At 42.9% G+C, this 23,224-nt stretch overlaps 1 protein-coding gene across 1 annotated transcript in view; it reads right to left on the bottom strand.

Moving 5' to 3' along the window:
- NFX1 (nuclear transcription factor, X-box binding 1) overlaps positions 1–23,224 on the bottom strand; it is a 218,566-nt gene that overhangs the window by 167,282 nt on the left and 28,060 nt on the right. The window contains exons 4-5 of the mRNA XM_074945080.1: positions 15,046–15,123; positions 13,993–14,098 (exon numbers count right to left, since the gene is read on the bottom strand). Coding sequence (XP_074801181.1) covers positions 13,993–14,098; positions 15,046–15,123 — 184 coding nt within the window. The remainder of the gene's footprint in view (positions 1–13,992; positions 14,099–15,045; positions 15,124–23,224) is intronic.

Raw genomic sequence — 23,224 nt, 5'->3', positions numbered from 1 at the left:
GCTAAACAGGTTCAGCTCAGCGGGTATGGGGGAGAAATCCAGGAAGCTCCGGTCTGGCAGGATGTTCCCTTGCAAATTGACAGACTACAGGGGCAAGTAGAATGCTGGGCTCATGAGAGAAATGAGAAGGGAATCCTAGGTGTACCTTTCCTCCGAACATTTCAGCTAACTGTGGCTCTAGCTAATGGTGTGTTATGGAGGTTAGAATGGGGGCCTGCAGAGATCTCTGCTGTGCATCGTTGTGCTGCTATAAAGGCACCCACAGCGACCCTAACCTCCATTAGTGATTAGTGGGTACAAGAATTTCCTAGGGTATGGACTAAAAATAAGGCAGAGTGTGCAAAAATATATGTTGAAGTTTTGATTGAGGAAAAAGATCCCCCTCCTCAAAGGCAATATAAGTACCCAGCTGCAGCAGAGGAAGGCATTACAAATACTAAAGACAGTCTCTTGGAACAAGGGGTGCTCGTGCCTACGCAAAGTATCTGCAATTCACCAGTATGGCCAGTCCTTAAGGTGGACGGGGTCACTTATGGAATGACAATAGACTTCCGTACATTAAATGCAGTCACCCCGCAGCAGCTCTTGTAGTAGCTAAATACAATGAAATCGTAGCAGCTGACTCAAAATGGTTCTCTGTGATCGATTTGGCTAATGCTTTCATGGCTATACTCCTCCATCCTTCATATTGGTATAAGTTTGCTTTTACCTATAGGGGACAGCAATATGCCTTAAGCTGGACTCCCCAAGGTTTCCATTCTTCCCCTAGTATTTGTCATGCCCATGTCACTAAAAAGTGGAACCATTTGTGCCCTGACCACCACTCACGCGTAATTTCATATGTGGATGACATTTTAATACACACGCCCCACTTCGGAAATGATCAAGGAAATCACCAGGGAGGTGTTGACTATAGTGTAGGAAACTGGATTGAAGGTAAATAGAGAAAAGGCTCAGTCAGTATAGCAACAAGTGAAATACTTGGGGGTGTGTCTTGGGGAGGATGGCCGGACTCCCGATCAACAAAGGGTAGAAATGATAGGAAAGCTACCTGCTCCCACTGACGCGCACTCCCTATGACCTCTCTTGAACTTTTAATTTTTCCAGAGAGTTCACTGAAATGTTCTCTTACAAAGCCAAAACTCTGTATCAATTATTTAAAAAAAAACAGGATTTGGGAATGGGAACCAGACCAACAGACTGCCCTGGCCACTTTGAAATAAGGTTTGGCTAGTGCTCCTACCCTGGCTTAACCTGACTCTGCCCTGTCCTTTGTGATTCAACTGGCCTCCTCAGAAACAAGAGTCGGAGCTACTCTCAACCAAAGGCAATGCAAAGAGCTCAGAGTTATTGCATATGCCTCCAGGCTCCTGGATCAAACAAAGCCAGGCTTTACCCCCTGTGAAAAGGAGTCTCTTGAACTGATCTGGATCCTCATGCACTGGGAATTTATTCTTGGACGGTCAAGGTCATTGTTCAGATAGTGCAGTCCCCTCTCAACTACATCATATCGGGGAAAATAGAGGATGGCCAGGTCTCTAACCCACGCATTGCTCAATGGACCCTCACCCTAGTAAACCAAGGAGTCGAGTTTAAAAAAGAGCAAGGCATTTCACCAGCCCCAGGTGGGCTAATTATAGAAGGAGGGGAGCATACCTAACCCTTCCCCCAGTAAAACACCAGTCAAGGGAGGCATGAAGCTTGCAGATGCTAAAGAGAAGGAGGTTGCAATTTAGTTTACAGATGGCTCAAGTTTCTACCATACGGGTCATCCCCGAAGAGGGTATGGAGCCATCTGTGTAAATGATGGAGAGATGCTCCAAGGACTAGTTCACCCCCATTCTGCCCAAGCAGCCCAGCTGGAAGCAGTTAGAGCTGTCCTAGCTTATGAAACCTGGGACACTTCTGTTACTATTTACACTGACTGGACAGCCAGAGTAATCACTGCGTGGCTTCCCCTTTGATTGAATAGAGAAATGATAGCCAGAGATGGGCGCTCCATTTCTCATTCAGACAAATGGAGACATAGCAAATTTGATCAAGGAAAGAACTGGGGACACCTTGCTGACGCATACAAAGGGACATCAGAAAAATCACTCAGAAGAAGCACACTGGACCAATAGAGCTGATGCCTTAGCCAAAGCTGCTGCTACTCGTAACCACACTAGAGACACAGACCAGGTAGAACAAATAGAGGCAGTAACTACCTGGGGAAAAAAATTAGGCAAAGGAATAGATACCTTGGACTTAAGTACCCTTCAAGATGGTGATACAGAAATCCTGTCCTTAGCCAAGACAGTTAAAGATCCCACAAGAAAATACAGGATTGAGCAGGTTGGAGATGTCCGGTGGGCAGTGGATGCAGGTGGTCAAAGGCACTGGATAGTCCCCAGCCAGGTACGGGGGGACTTGATTCTGTTTGTGCAAGAGCAAGGGCATAAAGGAAAACAGGATGCTTTAAATAAGGTTAAAGATACAGGGTGGGAGCGAGGCATGAAAGCCAATATAAATCAGTGGTGTGATAATTGTCTGCAGTGTGCCATGGTTAATGCTAATCGCCAGGTTTGAAAAAATGCATTGAGGAAGCAAAGAATAGAGAGTCCCTAGTCCCAGATTCAGACAGATTATATAGGCCCTTTACCCACCACCAGTAGAGGGAATAAATACTGCCTGGTAATAGTAGATTCCTTCTCTAAATGGGTGGAAGCCATCCCTACTAAAACCAACATTGCCTCAGTCACTGCTAAGCAGCTCTTTAACACAGTTTTCTCAAGAATAGGAATTCCCAGAGTAATTGATTCAGATTTGGGATTTCAATTTGTGGGAGATGTTATGTAAGAGCTATGTAAGGGTTTAGGCATTAAGCAACATTTCCACATAGCTGGACACCCTGAGTCCTCTGGACAAGTTGAACAAACCAATCACCCACTAAGGGAAGCTTTAAAAAAAACCAAAACCCCAAATAAAGAGCTCATGGGGGGACTGGGATGAAAAACTACCAATCATCTTAATGGCTAAGAGGCTCTAAGGCGATACATGGGTACACTCCCTTTGAAGTTGTGACTGGAAGGCAAATGCGCATGCCTGAAAGTTGGTGGATTGGGAGTGGCAACAGATGAATGGGTACAAACCTTAGTAGAAGTGAGAGCTGCATTACACAAGTGAGTGGCAGCACAGCTAGACATAATACAGCAAAATATGGACAAAAATTAGGCTGGGGAAAACCTCCGTTAATATGGGAATTAGTCCAACCAGTAATGTACAGGAAGTTTTCAGCAAAGGAGCACTCTTTGACACACACCTGGGATGGCCCCTGCCTTATTGTGAATCGGGCCAGCCCCAGGGTTTATCAGGTAGAAATCCTGAATGGAAAAAACGGGAAACCATGGCAGAAATGGTTTCATTCCACAGCTCAAAGAGCAGAAGGGTAAACCACTTGACCCTCAAGGATTATTATAACTGTCTTCTCCATCTTATTAGCCACCCTTCTTGGTTAGCAAGAAGGAATGGCTTGGGGCTGTTGGAAAATACGCGTCGGGTGGGCTTGTCAGTGCCTACCCCAGTGTTGAGGCAGGAAAAGGCCAGAGAAGTCCTCGACTTATTATGGCCACCCTCACGTAGGTCACTGCTTCATATTCACCCTGTAATATTGGTCCCAGACTCTCCCAGTATATACCGGGGGGGGGGGGGGGTGGGAGTTTGTTCTCTCTTCTCTTCCCCCTCACAGGTCCCGAACACGAGCCATGACATCCCACCTTTACACCAGAACTCTGCTGTTCATAAGTGTCTGGAGTCCGATGCTGTCCAGGCTCTATGCTGAACCTGTGATCCCTCTGAACTCTGGAGGTGCTTGCCAGCTGGAGCCCAGGAGGTAAAATTGCTGTGCCACATGCATGGATTCTATAGGAATGGAAGCAACCCCCTACGCTATTAGCAGCTCCCCGGGTTGCCCCTGGAAAAGTGTTGCCAATTGTACGCAGAGTGCCACCAGGGAGTCACTCAAGTTTTGTTATGAAACTAAGACCGCACCAGACTCCGTCCCATTCTTCTGTAAGCCATTGTGGTCTCGAAAGGGACATACACCATCAAACGCAACCAGTAACAGCTTCCCAAGTGGCAGGATAGTCCTGGTCTCCTCCGCTGTTTGGGGAGCAACCACGCCCCTATGTGTCATCGTTGTCATCAGAACCCAGACACCTCCGTTACCCAGAGATGAACTGCAGCGGTCTCTGATCTTGCCAGCAGGCAAGAATATTGTCACATAGTTCCTCATAAACTGGGAACCGCTGAACTGGACTTTAGCTGGACATGACTTGATTCAGCCAGGTCCCCCAGACTGGGTAGTTCCATTAAAGGGCACACGTTGTGATAAGCTCATGCCAACAATTTGGTTTAAATTCTATGGGCACACTGCCATTTCGGAGGGATTCCATGAGCCTGGATTGTACAGAATGGAATTGGGCCAACAACAAAAAAACATTTTAAATTTTGACCCTCTGATCACAAACCTCACTCCCCTCTGACGTTTAAGAGCCCCAATTTCAGGACCTCTGTGTTCAAACTCGATCAACAAGACCATTTGGTTCTTCAACCGCAGACTTCTCTGAAGGAGGTTCAAATCCACTTAAAAGGCATGAATCTCTCTCACATAGCACCTGTATGCACTCCCTTGATTGGAACTAGCCATAAGGGTTGGGATGAATGGGTAAAAATATGGCACGGGGCTGACCATGTAAATAGAGTAAAAAGGGATTTAAGTGATTGGATTGCACCTGTAGGAACAGGAATCTCTTTAGTTGACGCCGCAAACATAGACGTTCTGGCTAACAAAATATCTGATGCCACCGAAAATGTAGGAAAGATGGGAACCCCATTAATAGCATCTTTGAAACAATTCAGTGAGGAACAGCAATTAAGAAGTGAGGTATTTCCTGGGTGGGAAAGACTCATAGAAAAAGATGAAGAGTTAATGATGTCTGGTGTACAGTCCCTCCAGAATAATGTCACATTGACCTCAGCGTGTGAGCAAGCTCAGGCTCTTACCCAGAATATAATCATGGGAATGATTTGGCAAGCCAGAGCAGGACAAATTTCCATAGAGGCAATCAACTTGATTCGGCCCCATGTAACGGAGGAAGAATTAGTCCTCTGGCCCTGGTGGAGACTAGTTAATGCTTTGTACAATTACCACCAGCAAAGCTTTCAGTTATTCTTGATAACCGTGGCAGGTACAAGGAAATTAGAGTAATCCACCCAGTAGTCTCACTGGGATTACAGATTAATCAGGGTTAGGGAAACTAAGGCCCGTGGGCCGGATCCAGCCTGCCAGCCATTTTAAGCCGGCCCTTGAGCTCCTGCTGGGGGGCAGGGTCTGGAGCTTGTCCCACTCTGGCGCTCCAACCAGGGAGCAGGGTTGGGGGGTCGTTCCACGCGGCTCCTGGAAGCAGCCACATGGTCCTGCTCTGGCACTCTGTCCAGGGCACAGGGTCGGGGGCTGCTCCACGAGGCTCCTGGAAGCAGCCGCATGTCCTCCCTCTGGCTCCTATGTGCTCCAATGGCTCCACTCCAAAGGCCCCCTCCAGCACTCCAATGGGAGCTGCAGGGGCAGTGCCTGAGGCTGGGGCAGCATGCCAAGCTGCCTGGCCATGCCTCTGCATAGGAGCCGGAGAAGGGACATACCACTGCTTACGGGAGCCGCTTGAGGTAAGTGCCACCCAGATCCTGCACCCTTGAGCCTCTCCCCATGCCTCAACCCCCTGCCCCAGCCCTGATCCCCTCCTACCCTCCGCACCTCTTGATCCCAGCTCAGAGCATGCTCCTGCACCCCTCATCCCCAGCCCCACCCCAGAGCCCATACCCCCAGCCGAAGCCTGCACCCCTTCCCACATCCCAAACCCCTGCTCCAGCCCTGATCCCTGTCCTGCCCTCCAAACACCTCAGGCCCAGCCCAGAGCACCTTCCTACACCCCAAACTCCTCATCCTCAGCCCCACCCCAGAGCCCTCACCCCCAGCCCGAGCCCTCACCCCTCACCTCACACCCCACTCCCCTGCCCCAACCTGGAGCTCCCTCCCACACCGTGAACTCCTCATTTCTGGCCCCACCCCTGAGCCCGCACCCCCAACCCCAATTTTGTGAGCATTCATGGCCCGCCATACAATTTATATTCCCAGATGTGGCCCTTGGGCCAAAACATTTGCCCACCCCTGGATTAATGATAACTCAGTAATGTACTCCAGAGATCCTAACACTTGGGCCTGGAAGAAAGATAATCTGTGGAACATAGTAAATGTAGTAAGTAAGGCTGTAGTAAGACTAGGAGTGGCTGGGTCCACATAGTAAGACTGGGAGTGGCTGGGTCATTACACAAATTGAATCTATTTCCCCATGTTAAGTATCCTCACACCTTCAGTCAACTGTCTGAAATGGGCCATCTTGATTATCACTACAAAAGTGTTTTTGTTTTTTCTCCTGCTGATAATAGCTCATCTTAATTAATTAGCCTCTTACAGTTGGTATGGCAACTTCCACCTTTTGGGGGGGGGGGGGGTGTGGTGTGGTGTGGTGTGGTGTGTCTTCTTACTATATGTTCCATTCTATTCATCTGATGAAGTGGGCTGTAGCCCATGAAAGCTTATGCTCAAATTTGTTAGTCTCTAAGGTGCCACAAGTACTCCTGTTCTTTTTGCGGATACAGAGTAACACGGCTGCTACTCTGAAACCCATCCTATTACTATTACTCTAGTTTACAAGGTCATCCAGATCTTCCTGTATGCTATCCCGGTCCTTCTGTGTATTGGCAATACCTCCCAGCTTTGTATCATCCGCAAACTTTTTGTGCCAAGGTCAGTAATAAAAAGATTAAATAAGATTGGTCCCAAAACCGATCCCTGAGGAACTCCACTAGTAACCCCCTTCCAGCCTGACAGTTCACCTTTCAGTGTGACCCATTGTAGTCTCCCCTTTAACCAGTTCCTTATCCACCTTTCAATTTTCATATTGATCCCCATCTTTTCCAATTTAGCTAATAATTCCCCAGGTGGAACCATATCAAATGCCTTACTGAAATCAAGGTAAATTAGACCCACTGCGTTTCCTTTGTCTAAAAAAAATCTGTTACCTTCTCAAAGAAGGAGATGAGGTTGGTTTGACATGATCTACCTTTTTTGTAAAACCATGTTCAAATTCAAGCTAATGGTATCTAGTTTGCAATGAAAGGTGACATTTTTGAAGGGATATTAGAGAAAGGGATATTAGAGAAAGGGGTCCAAGAAATTATCAAGATTCAAAATGAGATTGGACATCTATATGGTTAATTTCTTGGCCTCCACAATTTCATATGGCAATAAGTTCCAGTCTAATTAGGTACTCCATAAAAAAGTATTTCTTCAACCAGTTTTGAAGTTGCCACCTTTTAATTTAATTGAAGGTCCCCTTATTCTTAAAGGGACAGAACAGAAGATCCTGATCTACCTTCTCTGTATCATTTATTTTATACATATTATCATTTGTCCTCTCTTATTAGTCTCCTTTCTAAGGTAAACAATCCCAAATCCTTTCACTCTCTTTGTATGAGAGTTTTTCCATGTCCCGAATCATTCTAGTTATTCTCATGCTCTTCTCTACAACCATGAAGGTTAGAAACTTACTTTTAAAATGAAAGCTGAGATTCTCAGGTAAAGAGAAGGTTATTGCTGAGAAGCTAAATGATTTTTTTGCACCATTCTTCTCTAGAGAGGAGGTTGGGCAGATACCTATCTCAGACACGCTCTTTTTGGGTAATAAAGAAGAGGTGTTATCAGAGACTACATTAGAAGAAAAAGTGTTGGAACAACTGATAATTTAAAAAAGCAATAAGTCACCAGGCCAGCTGGTGTACATCCAAGAGTTCTGAAAATGCCTCAATGTGAAGTGGCTTAGCTGCTAACAAAACTAGATAGTCTCTGAAAACAGTTTCAGAGGACCGGAGTGTAGCAAATGTATCTGTATTTTAAAAAATTCTACAGGTGATCTGGGGAACTGGACACTGGTAAGCCTTACATTTAATACCTCGCAGAATGGTTGAAATCATCATTAAAAATAGAACAAAACATCTGGAAAAATCACATTATAATATGGTCTAATCAGCTTTTGCAAAAGGAACTAGTGTTTCACTAATCTCTAATTATTCAAACATGTCAGTAAAATAATGGATAAAAAAAGAACTGGTTGACACCATTTATTAAAAATTACATAAAGCTTTAACAAGGTCCTTCACCAGAGATAAGTAAAATCTCTCAAAATCACCTGGGAGTCTATGTTTAAAAAAAAAAAAAAAAAAAGAGCTATCAAGCGTTTCTAAAAACGGTAAAAACCAACAAGAAATACATGATAGCAAATGGAGGCTATAAGATGTAGTCATGTTAATATACAGCGAAATGTTACCATAACACAGAACATTTTACTAAAAAATCTAAGATAAAATCTGTGGGAATACTGTTCTGTAAACCATCCAAACCCTCACTGTATTTCATTCACAGTATTCAAAAACGACCTAAGAAAAGCCTTAGCTTCCTCAGAGTAAAAAAAAAAATTTTCATTCTAATGTTGTGCATGTAAATGACAGCTTTAAACATTCATAACTTAAGAAATTATGAAACAAATGGGAAAAGATTGGATGTGGATGACAATGGATATAAATCAGAAGTTAAGAAATCTAAGCAACTGATAAGAAACATCTATTGTCAATAGAGATAAGGATAATTATACAGTAACTCCTTGCTTAACGTTGTAGTTATGTCCCTGAAAAATGCTACTTTAAGTGAAATGATGTTAAGTGAATCCAATTTCCCCATAAGAATTAATGTAAGGGGGGGGGGGGCGCGGCGGCAGGGGTTTAGGTTCCAGGGACATTTTTTTTTACCAGACAAAAGACATTGTGAAAGATGGTGGGATACTTCCCAGGCAATGTCTTGCTCCTAAATGATGAACTAGCACTCTGCTGAGCCCTCAAGGGTTAACATGTTGTTAATGTAGCCTCACACTCGACAAGGAAGCATGAATGGAGGGAGGAGACACAACAGATGCATGGCAGCGCCTGCAAACATTCCCTGCGGAAACTGAATGTGATGATGAACCCATGCTATCCCACTGGAGCGCACCACTCCTTCCACTTTCCAAAGTGCTGGGAGGGGTGGGGTGTGTGTGTGTGTGTCACACACACACACACAGGTCACAAGTCTGCTGCTTGCCAGGAGCTAGGATTCACGATGTGACGGAGAGACCGCCAAGACTCATCAAGCCCTCGGATAGCTACCCCTTCCTGCTTCTCCACGTGGGCACCAATGATACTGCCAAGAATGACCTTGAACTGATCACTGCGGACTACGTGGCTCTGGGAAGAAGGATAAAGGAGTTTGAAGCGCAAGTGGTCTTCTCATCCATCCTCCCCGTGGAAGGAAAAGGCCTGGGTAGAGACCGTCGAATCGTAGAAGTCAATGAATGGCTACGCAGGTGGTGTTGGAGAGAAGGCTTTGGATTCTTTGACCATGGGATGGTGTTCCAAGAAGGAGGAGTGCTAGGCAGAGATGGGCTCCACCTAACGAAGAGAGGGAGGAGCATCTTCGCAAGCGGGCTGGCTAACCTAGTGAGGAGGGCTTTAAACTAGGTTCACCGGGGAAGGAGACCAAAGCCCTGAGGTAAGTGGGATACTGGGAGGAAGCACGAGCAGGAGCGCATGAGAGGGCAGGGCTCCTGCCTCATACTGAGAAAGAGGGACGATCAGCGACTTATCTCAAGTGCCTATACACAAATGCAAGAAGCCTGGGAAACAAGCAGGGAGAACTGGAAGTCCTGGTACAGTCAAGGAATTCTGATGTGATTGGAATAACAGAGACTTGGTGGGATAACTCACATGACTGGAATACTGTCATGGATGGATATAAACTGTTCAGGAAGGACAGGAAGGGCAGAAAAGGTGAGGGAGTTGCACTGTATGAAAGGGAGCAGTATGACTGCTCAGAGCTCAAGTATGAAACTGCAGAAAAACCTGAGTGTCTCTGGATTAAGTTGAGAAGTGTGAGCAACAAGGGTGATGTCGTGGTGGGAGTCAGCTATAGACCACCGGACCAGGGGGATGAGGTGGACAAGGCTTTCTTACGGCAACTCCCAGAAGTTACTAGATCGCAGGCCCTGGTTCTCATGGGAGACTTCAATCACCCTGATATCTGCTGGGAGAGCAATACAGCGGTGCACAGACAATCCAGGAAGTTTTTGGAAAGTGTAGGGGACAATTTCCTGGTGCAAGTGCTGGAGGAACCAACTAGGGGCAGAAGGAACCAAGTGCTGGAGGAACCAACCTGCTGCTCACAAACCGGGAAGAATAAGTAGGGGAAGCTAAAGTGGATGGGAACCTGGGAGGCAGTGACCATGAGATAGTCGAGTTCAGGATTCTGACACAGGGAAGAAAGGAGAGCAGCAGAATACGGACCCTGGACTTCAGAAAAGCAGACTTTGACTCCCTCAGGGAATCATAGAATATCAGGGTTGGAAGGGACCTCAGGAGGTCATCTAGTCCAACCCCCTGCTCAAAGCAGGACCAATCCCCAATTAAATCATCCCAGCCAGGGCTTTGTCAAGCCTGACCTTAAAAACTTCTAAGGAAGGAGATTCTACCACCTCCCTAGGTAACGCATTCCAGTGTTTCACCACCCTCCTAGTGAAAAAGTTTTTCCTAATATCCAACCTAAACCTCCCCCACTGCAACTTGAGACCATTACCCCTTGTCCTGTCCTCTTCTACCACTGAGAATAGTCTAGAACCATCCTCTCTGTTGCGGAGGGCAACAAAAATGATTAGGGGTCTGGAACACATGACTTATGAGGAGAGGCTGAGGGAACTCGGATTGTTTATTCTGAGGAAAAGAAGAATGAGGGGGGATTTGATAGCTGCTTTCAACTACCTGAAAGGGGGTTCCAAAGAGGATGGAACTAGACTGTTCTCAGTGGTAGCTGATGACAGAACAAGGAGTAATGGTCTCAAGTTGCAGTGGGGAGGTTTAGGTTGGATATTAGGAAAAACTTTTTCACTAGGAGGGTGATGAAACACTGGAATGCGTTACCTAGGGAGGTGGTGGAATCTCCTTCTTAGATATTTTTATGGTCAGGCTTGACAAAGCCCTGGCTAGGATGATTTAGTTGCGGATTGGTCCTGCTTTGAGCCGGGGGTTGGACTAGATGACCTCCTGAGGTCCCTTCCAACCCTGAGATTCTATGATTCTATCATACTACCTCTGTACACACAACTGTGGTGAGACCGTTGCTGGAATGGTATGTCCAGTCCTGGTGTCCACACTACATAAACGTTGAAAATTTGGAAAGGGTTCTGAAGAGAACTACAAGAATGATCTGAGGTCTGCAAATCCTGCCTTAGAGCTTTTTAAGTCTTTCACTGTATCTATTTAGTTTACCAAATACAAGGTTAAAAGATTACTTGATCATGTGTCGTAAGTACCTCCATAAGTATGTACATGGCTCTTTAATACAGCAGACAAAGACATAATAAGTGCTGATGTGTGGAAGCAGAATTAATCTAATTTGAGGTTAGGAACAACGTACAACATTTTAACAATGAGGATAATTTTCTATTGGAACAATTTACCCAGCGATTTGGTGGATTCTCCATCACTTGAAATCTTTGAATTAAGACCAGCATTCCAAAAAAACATGCTCTATAAGATATGAGCTTGATGCAGAATTCCACCCAGAATTCATATGACCTGTACTATGCAGGAAGTCAGGCTAGGTGATCATAATGGTCCCCTTCTGGTCTTACAAAGGTATGAATTTGTACAAGACTAGGTATACACTGTTAAAAAGGTGAGGAAGATATTTGATTTAATAATGAAAACCTAAACAAAGCTACTTAGTTTGCATTTCTATATAATCGTATATTAATTTTCCTTGTTTTCATTATTATGTATTACTTCTACTTCAAATGCCCAAATAAGGATTTGAGATCCACCGTGCCAGATACCACACAAACACGTAGAAAGAAAAATCCTTGCCCCAGAAATTTACAAACAATATTAGACCACTAACACGTTTTAAATATTTGAGGCAACACTGGGTACACATTTGCTTTTATTCTCTTCTTCCCCATTATGTGTTCCTCTGAAAGTTCTTGAAACTAATGTGTTCAAGCTGGATCAGTTCCCATTACACAGAAATACCACAATGCTTTTAACTGGTTTCCTTTCCATCTTCTGAGAAGGTCTCATATTACATCTGTATTGACATATAAGGATATTGGCGTGTGGGGAGGAGTTTTAGCCATGTGTTCTCAAATAAATACAAGCAAAATATGAATACCATAATGTTATATAGAACAGAAATATTTAATATATTTTTAGTTCTTGATATTATTGGAGATTTATTTTAGTTTTACTTGCAAGGTCACTTAAAGGGATATCATGCATTTGGAAAATCACATTTCCATCTGATGTTTTGCACTCACTATTGTTATAAGTAACCCTTAAGATTATCACAACTAAGACAGACTAAAGAAAAATTTATTTAATCAGTGTATTTATTTATTCATAAGGTGCTGCTAAATGTACAGTCAACATGACTGTTTTGATGATGGTGCATGCCTTTCCTTGGGCTCAGCCAGAGCAGATCTACTAGTAACAGCAGCAGCAAAGCTAAAAAGCAGCAGGCATTCTGGGCTTGCCCAAATGACCCTTTTAAATATCCCTACCTTTTAAAAAAAGAAGTTTCAGGAAATACTGTTTAAAGGTTTTTCTGGGAGAACATTTTAAAGTCAGTCAATATAAAAAAAGATTCAACTTGACAATAGCTCTATAGCACACTAACTTGCACAGATAGTTTCATACATTTTAAAGCCAGAACGAAGCATTATGATCTCGTTTTTTGACCTCTGAACAACATAGGCCATAGAACGCCACCCAGTAAATTCTGCATGAAGCCCGTAACTTCTGTTCGAGAAGCCACACAGCAAGTCAGTGGCCAAGGTGAGACTAGAACCTAGGTCTCTTGATGTCCAGTCCAGCACCTGACCCACTGACCATCTTTCCTCACTTTTTAAGGGGAAACAAACCTGCAGCTACTAATGATCATTGTATTATGAAGCTAGAAATGCCTTTTTCAAAGCAGTTTTAGAAAGTGGGGAAATTATAGATTTACCTACTAAGTTTATCTTTACAACAGTAAAGGGGCACACAGTGGTCAACATTTTTAAGTTGTTTTTCTTTAATAAAACAGGGTGCACAATCTTTGATCTTGGTGGCAATACTTAATGTTAAAGATACTATTTCAGCAGATTGGCCCAAAAACTAACCAATCCTAAAAAATTTGATTTTATTTTTCATTCCCAATACAAAAAACATATCAGTTCTATGAAAGATGGGCTGTTACACTTAAAATCCAAAATTTTCAGCCATAAGCACAAGCCTTTAAACAAAGATTAATATTTCTAAAAATTTCTATCATTTGTTATATCTGGTTACACTGTAATTTTATTTCTTTTACAATGAGATCAGAACTGAAAATTCATTTATTATTTCCCCTCTCTATAAAACAGAGTGAAGAGGAACAACAAGCGCCACTATACTAACTTCCACGCTTCTACTGAAAAATATACTCAATCCGGTGATGTATAAAATGTAATATATTTTATGCTCAGAATTAAAGACATTGAAAAAGTTTAAATTTTTACACTTTCCTAAAGGAACCTGAAAAATGTCTAACAAATAGTAGCTGGCATTAGTCACTGAAAGCCTGAAACTTTTTCATACTGGTGAAGAAAACCACATTCCATAATAATCAATTTCATACAAATCTTTTGTTCATTCACTAAACAGCCATCAAAACAGGGATTTTAAGAATTAAGCGACCGACAAATTGAAAGAAAAAGACAAATATCCAAATATCTGTTTCCACAGATTTCACAAATGCTTGTAGATCACTACAAAACCTTCTGAAACACTCTTACTTACATATTACAAGAATGTGGACAGTCCTGACCTGGTCTTCTTTTTCTACAAAGCTCTCCACAGCTGTGTGGAATTTCATTTCTATTCCATTCGGGGTTGTTTACCTTACCTAAAAAGCAAAACAAAAACAAAAAATCTGATGCAGAAACAGCATTGTATACTTCAATATAATAATGAACTTAAAGGCAAGATAAGGTAAACATACTGAGAGTGATGAGGGAGGGACCATCTTGGACTTTGAGGTGTCACTTTTAGTGAGGTGATATTCCACGTTTTTTAGAATATAGGAGGCAACTGTTCCAAGACAGGCTGATTTTAAGAAGTGGAAGCTGATTGAAGCTGCTCGGAAGTTTGGAAATTGAGTGTAAGTCTCAAACATAACTGCATACCTTTAGATATCTCATAATTCATTTATCTCATGATTCTGCAATGTTTTGTGCATCAGCCTACATATGGTAAAGTAGAGATCTAGGCTCTGGATCTACACAGGAAAGTTGCACCTGTTTAACGTAAATCTTTTCTTCAACTGATATAATTAGAACTAGTGCAAGCCCCTATGTGAACACTTATTTCAGTTTAATTTAATCCTGTTTCTAATCAATTTAAATTAAACCAATAAAGCCACTCTTATGCCAAAATAAGAGTGTCCAAACAGGAGTCTGAATTGGTTTAACTATATTGGTTTAAATTCACACATTAGAAAAGTTGCACCAATAGAACATATGTAGAGAAGGGCCTATAATACATGTAATTACCTGTACCTTAGAAACAATGTATGCTAGCAGTTTTCTAGATTTTTTCCTACTAAATGTCTTCATATCAATACTGATTCCACAACATTCCTAATAAAGGTTTTATTTTAACATTTATCTAAATATTTGTTATATGTAATTTTTATATAGTAATGAAACATCACACAAATTAGGCAGTTATCTTCCAATATCATTAACAAAGTAGCCATGAAAGAGAGCTTTTGGGGATGTAAGGAAAGATTCTTCAACAGTATTAGAACTTATCAATTAAAGAATACCAACTGTAAATATGAAATACACTCACCACAAAAACAGGTGTAAGTAGTAGGAACTTGTGTTGAAGCATTTTGACAAGCAGGACATCTCCAGCCACTATTGCCATCTGTAAAGAAATTAATATACAAGAACTTAAAATATGTTTAAGACAGATGATAAATAATTTAGAATAGTGGCACAGGACAGAAAACTTTTTTTTAGACTTTACTAGTTTCACCATTTCAAGTAATACTATACCAAATTATAGAAATCTGATTTTGTAATGTGTCACATTCTGTTTAATAAGTTAGTGCTATACAAAAATTAGTCACTCATTTTAAATAAAATAAAAATGAATGGATAGATCTCAAAACAGAATTGCTCATTCAAGATCATCAATGAGTGGTAGTGTTCTTACGGGGGTCCCGCAGGGATTAGTTCTCAGCCCAATGTTACTCTATTTTTAACAATTACTTGGAAGAAAATATAAACTCATTGCCAGTAAAGCTTGCAGATAAAACAAAGATTGGTGGACTGGTAAATACCAATGGGGACAGCATATTACCAAGTGATTTGGATCACCATCAAAATACATTTTAAATACAATCAAACACAAAGTCACACATTTAGGAACACAGATTACAGGCCATGCTTACAGGATGACAGCCTTTATTCTGGAAAGCAATACTGAGGAGGACTTGAGGTCAGAGTAAATAATCAATTGAACACGAATTCCTGACATAGCAATGTGTCAAAATGAGCTAACATGATCACTGGATGTATATATAGGATAGTATATAAGGAAGGTAGTAATCCCAGTACGTGGTATTGGTGAGACCATTATGGGAAAAACTGCATCCAGTTCTGGTGTCCACACCTCAAAAAAAAAAAAAAAAAAAAAAAGATGCTGAAAAACAGGAGAGGGTTCAGAGAAGAGCCACAGGTATGGATATGTGGTGTGAAAAAATACTTTATAATTAGCAATGGAGTTCAATACATCACTTTATTGAAGTAAAGGTTAGCAGATTACTTGGAAACATTTTATAAACACCTAAACAGAGACAAACCACTGAATTGTAAAGAGCTCTTAAGCAGCTAAAGCATAACTAGATTCAGCTGGTCTGAGAAAGATACATGGGCAATGATGCTTTTGTGGGTAAGCAAGCAGCAATATGGTCTTCTGAACTCAGTCATCCCCAATAGCTTAGTGTATGACTGGAGTGTCATGTGACTGTGATATGGGCAACACCCTGAGTGGTAAGCAATATCACAGAACATAAGGCCCAACTGTAGGTAAGTCACAGAGCAGAAAAAATATCCCAAGGATTCAGTCCCTGTATGAGACTGAGTGCTTCCATGATAGCATGAAGGATGTGAATGAAGGAAAACCAAGAGAAAGACTTTAAAACCTTTCATCCAAATGCCACATTGGACAAACACCATATCCATTTTATAGTGCTTGATAAAGATGAGCACTGAAAGGCAGAAAGACACACAGCAAATTCCTTGAATTAAGCTGTGTGCTGTTCTAGCCAGCAACTAGCCAAATGCTTGACTTAGTGAAACCTCACAGAAGGGGAATCTTTTATCAACAATTTGTAGTCCTGAAAAGGTTCTTGAATATATCTGCCTAGAAATAGTGGATACGGATGCTTGTGCCCTTTCTTATATTCCCCATATAACCCTAAACTCTATGACTCAGTTGTGCAAAGCAGCACACGAGGATTGCTCAACTCTGACTCAGCAGGCCCACTAGTACATGTCTGAGCCAGTATTTTTCCAGACACATGAAGTGAGAGTATAAAATAAGGGACAGTGGCATCATGAGACCACCTCTCTCCACTTACGCTGAAGACAACAAGAACACTGAGAAGACAAAGACTGAACTGAGAAGGCTAGTCTCAGACTGAGAAGGAAATTCAGCCTGTGCATTAAGAACTATAACCTACCTGCTACATTCAGTGGGATGAGAAAAACTATTTGATTCAACTCTTGCTTAGTTTAAAAATTTAGGATTTAGAACGCATAGTTACCTTTAGAAAAGAAAAAGTAAGCATCTCTAACCTTTATGCCTACCACTTATCATCACTTGAAATCTATCTTTTTGTAGTTAATAAACTTATTTTAATGTTTTACCCTTACCAGTGAGTTTGTCTGAAGTGCTTGGAGAATCTGCTCAGTTTACAAAGGCTAGTGCACATCTACTTTCCTTTGATGAAGTGGCCAACTAATGAGTTTGCACTGTTAAAGAGAAGGTCTTGAGCAGTGTAAGATGGTATATTTCTGGAGTGCAAGCATAGGTGCTGGAATTAGGGGTGCTGGCCGAATCCCCTGACTTGAAGTGGTTTCCATCATAAACAGGGTTTACAGTTTGGTTCAATGGATCTCAGTAACCCCACTATACAAATTGTTCCAGCACACCTGGGTGCAAGGTTAGTGGCTTGGGAGATTTGCTGATGTTTCCCTGTGCATAGTTCATGAGTGACTTGGAGAACATGCATGCAATTTAGCTGGGTGTGCCTCTGCATGGTGGTGGCTGAGTAATAACAGCACCTAGAGGGGTTTGCTGCTTGACACTAGCAAAGCATTGTGAGAGACAACCCAGGCTGGAGAGTTATGGGTGCATAGCAGTCCCACAGTTCCAGGTTGTACTCAGAGGTCCCGTCACATACACCTTCTGCATGAGATGAATGCATCAATACTACATAAGATGACTTCCCGGAATCTGGTATTGAACAGAACCTTTTTCCTGTATTATATCATTATTGGCTTATAGCAGTAAACCTAACACTGGCTATTTCATCTCTTGAATATATTTCATAAGGAACCAAAATGTAGTTAAGCAATTTACTAGACAATTTACCAACAAGCTACACCTGACATCGACCACACTCACTTTACCTGGAATATATGCAGATAATAAATGCATAGATAATTGTCAGTAGCAAGCTGGGATATGAAAGCACTCTATTAAAACACCTGTGCCCTGCTAATTACATAATGTACACAACTATACATTGATGCACAGTAGATCCTGAAGACTCACATGCAGCTCTTCCATTTGCTCACACACAGAAGGTGCAAAACATCTAACCGCAACTCCATCACACAGCTCAAAGTTATCTAGAAGTCCTCATATCACCAACACAACTTTACCAAACAGGGCCTACTACTGCCTTCACCATTTCACATAGATACACCTGACACAAAACTGACTACACCTGGAATGTACATACATAAATTACCCCTAGCTGTTGCCACCTCCAGAGGAACAGAAAATGGCAAGACCAACCTTTTCCTTCCTTCCCTCTTTTTCTAATTTAACAGCGCTAGATGAAATCCTATGGGTGAGTGTGAATGGGCTGTAAAAGGATGTGAACAGTGGGGTTGGCAAACTAAAGATGTGTGATGTTCTATGGTTTGGATGGTCTCACCTCAGTCACACAAAGGGGAGTCCAATTTTCCACTTGTGCATCCAATTAGCTGCATCTTCCATGGTTTGTTCAGATGTAGTTTAATGTGGCACAAAGTCTGCGTGGCAGGTTAAAACCAAGAGGGCAGCTTGTTGGGTCAGTAACGATGTGCTTGTTTGGAAGGTAGATGAGGTCCAGAACTTTGCCATTCCCTGGCCAGATCCAAAGACATTAGGTGGTCATTAAATATTGCAATTTCAGGCATTGTTGGGATATGTTATCCATAACCTACTGAATGGGAAGTTCTGGGTGCTCTTTGGCACATTTAAGTTCTTGTCCTGTGGCTATATCTCAGCAGATAGCAAACATCGAACCTCAAGCTAATACAGAAAGCCGTGGTAGAGACGTTGATTTTAAAAGTTCCCGTGATGATTCGCATGTTCTGATTCAGCTGCCCAGCCACAAGTTGGGTTCGGCAGATTCTTGTCTACACAGGTGCACAGTACTCTGCAAGTAGTACACTAGGGCCAAGACTGATGTTTGTAGCACCGAGGCAGTTGATCCACAGCTTGTTCCCACTAACTTCTGAATAATGTTGAAGCAAGTCTTCGTGTTAGAGGCTACTTTCTTGAGGTGATCATGAAAGGTCAGTCTACAGTCAAGGATGACACCAAGATATGTTAGTTTTCGGTATAACGCACAGTTTCGCCACACAACTCCACAGTTAGAGCATTTTGTGCAATTCTATTATCAAGGTGGAAAGTAGAGACTACTGATTGGCTCAGATTTGGTCTCTGTTGCCACTTCTGGAAGTACTCCTCCATGATCTTAAGATCAGATGTAAGGTTCACTTCAAGTTCTTTAAATCTATGAGCCCGAGTTGCAAGTCATCAGCATACTCAAACTTCTGCGCTATCGTTTCATGCATATCACTGGTGTATTCATTGAAGAGTGTTGGAGCAAGTACAGAGCCTTGTGGTAGCCCATTATTCTAAGTGCATGGCCTGCTGGTTTGATTTCCGAAGTACATGCACATCCTTTGGCTGCTAAGCATGGCACTCTGCAGCCTGAGAATCCGCACACAGGGGATCCCTTTGGCCAGTTTCGGTAGCAAACCATCCTTCCAAACTGCATCTTTGCCACTCACAGATTGATAAAAGCAGTATTGGTCTTGAGTTTTCATCAGAATCCAGTCTCAATGTTTGTAGCAAGAGCCAGGACCTGATCACAGCAACTTCTTGGTGGTCAAAAAACAAACTTGCTCCTTGAGTAGGCTGGCATCCATAGTGGGCCCAATTCAGTTCAAAATCATACTGACAAGTAAGACAAGCAAGGAGAGATGTCATTTTTTGCATCCATAACTAGATAGAAAGGAACAGCTGCAAAAAATGGGTCCTTCAATTAAAGGGGGGTTTGAAGTATCTAGAAATTGAATACAGATGAGAAACAATCCTAGACCAAGATCTTTCACCCAAGACGACAAGGGAAGCCAACCCTTGTGCTTCTGGGGAAGGTCCTTGTAGTAGAAAGAGAGCACAAAACATGAGGCCTGAATTAAAGTAGTATTTTGGCCCTGCTGATATGAAACAAAGTTATCAAAAGTCAGGTTGTAAGCAGAAGTCAGGCCCTGTTATAAAACATGCCTGCTTGCAAGTTCAGAGAACCTGGCAAAAACAGGGCTGGTATTGCAAACACATACACATTCCTAAGAAGTGCTAGGCACAGGACACTCACGCAACCACAGTCCATAAGGGAGGTAACAGAACACCCCCGATATCAGGTGTGGTACAAACTCATTCCTCAAAGATAACAGGAACACACTGACCCCTCCCTAAAGATAAGGTCACGACAACAGTGTGATGGATAGAGATGTTCTGATCGAATCAACATGTACAAGGTAAAGGATAGTAACTAACTAGGTCAAATGGGCAGACTTGAGCACTGTCAAGGATGGGCATAAACTGTTCAGGAAGGTCAGGTGGGGGAGAAAAGGTGGAGGAGTTGCACTGTATGTAAGAGAGCAGTATGATTGCTCAGAGCTCCAGTATGAAACTGGAGAAAAGCCTGTTGACAGTCTTTGGATTAATCTTAGAGGTGAGAGCAATAAGGGAGATGTCATGGTGGGCATCTGCTATAGACCACCAGACCAGGAGAATGAGGTAGACTAGGCTTTCTTTGGACAACTAACAGAAGTTTCCAGATCCAAGGCCCTGGTTTTCATGGGGGACTTCAATCACCCTGATATCTGCTGGGAGAGCAATACAGCAGTGCACAGACAATCCAGGAAGTTTTTGGAGAATGTGGGGGGACAACTTCCTGGTGTAAGTGCTGGAGGAACCAACTAGGGACTGTGACATGTTATTGACATGAACTGTGACCGTATAAATCATTGTTGAAACCAAGATCCTATAATTGCACCAAATCTTGTAAAAAGGAGGCCAAGCAAGGTGTCTATGAAAAGGTTGTAATTTGCTGGTTATGATTATGCTGTCTGTATCTTTTCTGTATGTGAAGTTATGAATATGGGCTATGTACTTGTATCTCAATGTGTTTGATTCTAAGTAGCATTAGTGAAGCATTTGGTCAGCTTCTTGAGAATTATTCAGATTAGGTGCCCAATTAAGAAACACTTAATTGACAGTGGACCTTGGGAGACTCCAATCCACATCTGAGAACCTTCCTGGAGATGTTCAAGGTAGCATGTGAGCAATGGCTGCCACCTGCTAACTGAGTCATGCATGGATACGTGACTTGCCCATGTGACTCCAAACTCCATCTTACTGCTGTGATTTCCCATAGTAAGAACAAAGGGGTTTCCTTCCACACGGCAGGGATATAAAAGGCTGTGGAAACCCCTCCATTTTGTCTTCAATCCTGCTTCTGACCTCTAGAGGAACTGTGCTTGAAACTGAGGCTCTGAACAAAGGACTGAACGACCCCTCCAATCTGGGATGTTTGTACTAGAGAGAGACTTGATTGGCTTAAATCAGCAGTAATCCCATCAAGCCTGAAACAAGCCTGAACTAAGAACTTGGCAATTGTTGTACATATTTGATTCCATTTAACCAATTTTAACTCTCATCTATATTTCTTTCTTTTTATGAATAAACCTTTAGATTCTAAAGAACTGGCAACAGCGTGATTTGTGGGTGAGATCTGACTGGTATATTGACCTGGGTCTGGGGCTTGGTCCTTTGGGATTGGGAGAACCTTTTTTCTTTTACTGGGGTATTGGTTTTCATAACCATTCATGCCCATGAGTGCCGCTGGTGGTGATACTGGGAAACTGGAGTGTCTGAGGGAATTGCTTGTATGACTTCTGGTTAGCCAGTGGGGTAAAACCGAAGTCCTCTCTGTTTGGCTAGTTTGGTGTGCCTTAGTCGTGAAGGACCCCCAGCTTTGGGCTGTGACTACCCTGCTCTAAGCAATTTGTCCTGAATTGATACGCTCAGTAGCGTCCCAGCAAAGGCCGCTTTGTTACAGGCCGTGCTTCTCTTGACCTGCTTCTCACAAACAGGGCAGAATGTGTAAGGCAAGTAGAAGTGGGTGGCAACCTGGGCAGTAGTGACCATGACATGGTCGAGTTCAGGATCCTGACAAAAGGAAGAAAGGAGAGCAGCAGAATACGGACCCTGGATTTCAGAAAAGCAGACTTTGACTCCCTCAGGGAACTGATGAGCAGGATCCACTGGGAGGCTAATATGTGGGGTATAGGAGTCCAGAAGAGCTGGCTGTATTTTAAAGAAGCCTTATTGAGGGTGCAGGAACAAATCATCCCAATACGCAGAAAGTATAGCAAATATGGCAGACCACCAGCTTGGCTTAAGAGAGAAATCGTCGGTGAGCTTAAACACAAAAAGGAAGCTTACAAGAAGTGGGAAATGGGACAGATGACTAGGAAGGAGTATAAAAATATTGTTCGAGCATGCAGAGGTGTAATCAGGAAGGCCAAAGCACAATTGGAGTTGCAGCTAGCAAGGGATGTGAACAGTCACAAAAGGGTTTCTACAGTATGTTAGCAACAAGAAGGTGGTCAGGGAAAGTGTGGGAGCCTTAGTGAAAGGGGAGGCAACCCAGTGATGGAATTGGCTGATGTGACTGCAGAGCCATTGGCCGTTATCTTTGAAAAGTTGTGGTGATCGGGGGAGGTCCCGGACGATTGGAAAAAGGCAAATATAGTGCCCATCTTTAAAAAAAGGGAAGAGAGAGAATCCGGGGAACTACAGACAGCCTCATCTCGGTCCATGGAAAAATCAGAGCAGATCCTCAAGGAATCCATTTTGGAGCACCTGAAGGAGAGGAAGGTGATCAGGAACAGTCAACATGGATTCACCAAGGGCAAGTCATGCCTGACCAACCTGATTGCTTCTATGATGAGATAACTGGCTCTGTGGATATGGGGGAAACAGTGCACATGATATACCTTGACTTCAGCAAAGCTTTTGATATGATCTCCCACAGTATTCTTCCCAGCAAGTAGTATGGATTGGATGAATGGACTGTAAAGTGGATACAAAGCTCGTTAGATCGTCGGGCTTAATGGGTAGTGATCAACGGCTCAATGTCTAGTTGGCAGCCAGTATCAAGCGGTATCATCTGGATGATGGAATGGATTGCATCCTCAGCAAGTTCCCGGATGATACTAAGCTGGGGGAAGAGGTAGCTATGCTGGAGGGTAGGGACAGGGTCCAGAGTAACCTAGACAAATTGGAGGATTGGGCCAAAAGAAATCTGACGACGTTGAACAAGGACAAGTGCAGTGTCCTGCACTTAGGACGGAAGAATCCCATGCACTGCTACACGCTGGGGACCAAC

This window comes from Natator depressus, chromosome 2 (genome assembly GCF_965152275.1).
Source record: "Natator depressus isolate rNatDep1 chromosome 2, rNatDep2.hap1, whole genome shotgun sequence".
Classification (NCBI taxonomy): Eukaryota; Metazoa; Chordata; order Testudines; family Cheloniidae; genus Natator; species Natator depressus.
This window is presented reverse-complemented; position numbering and strand designations above follow the sequence as displayed.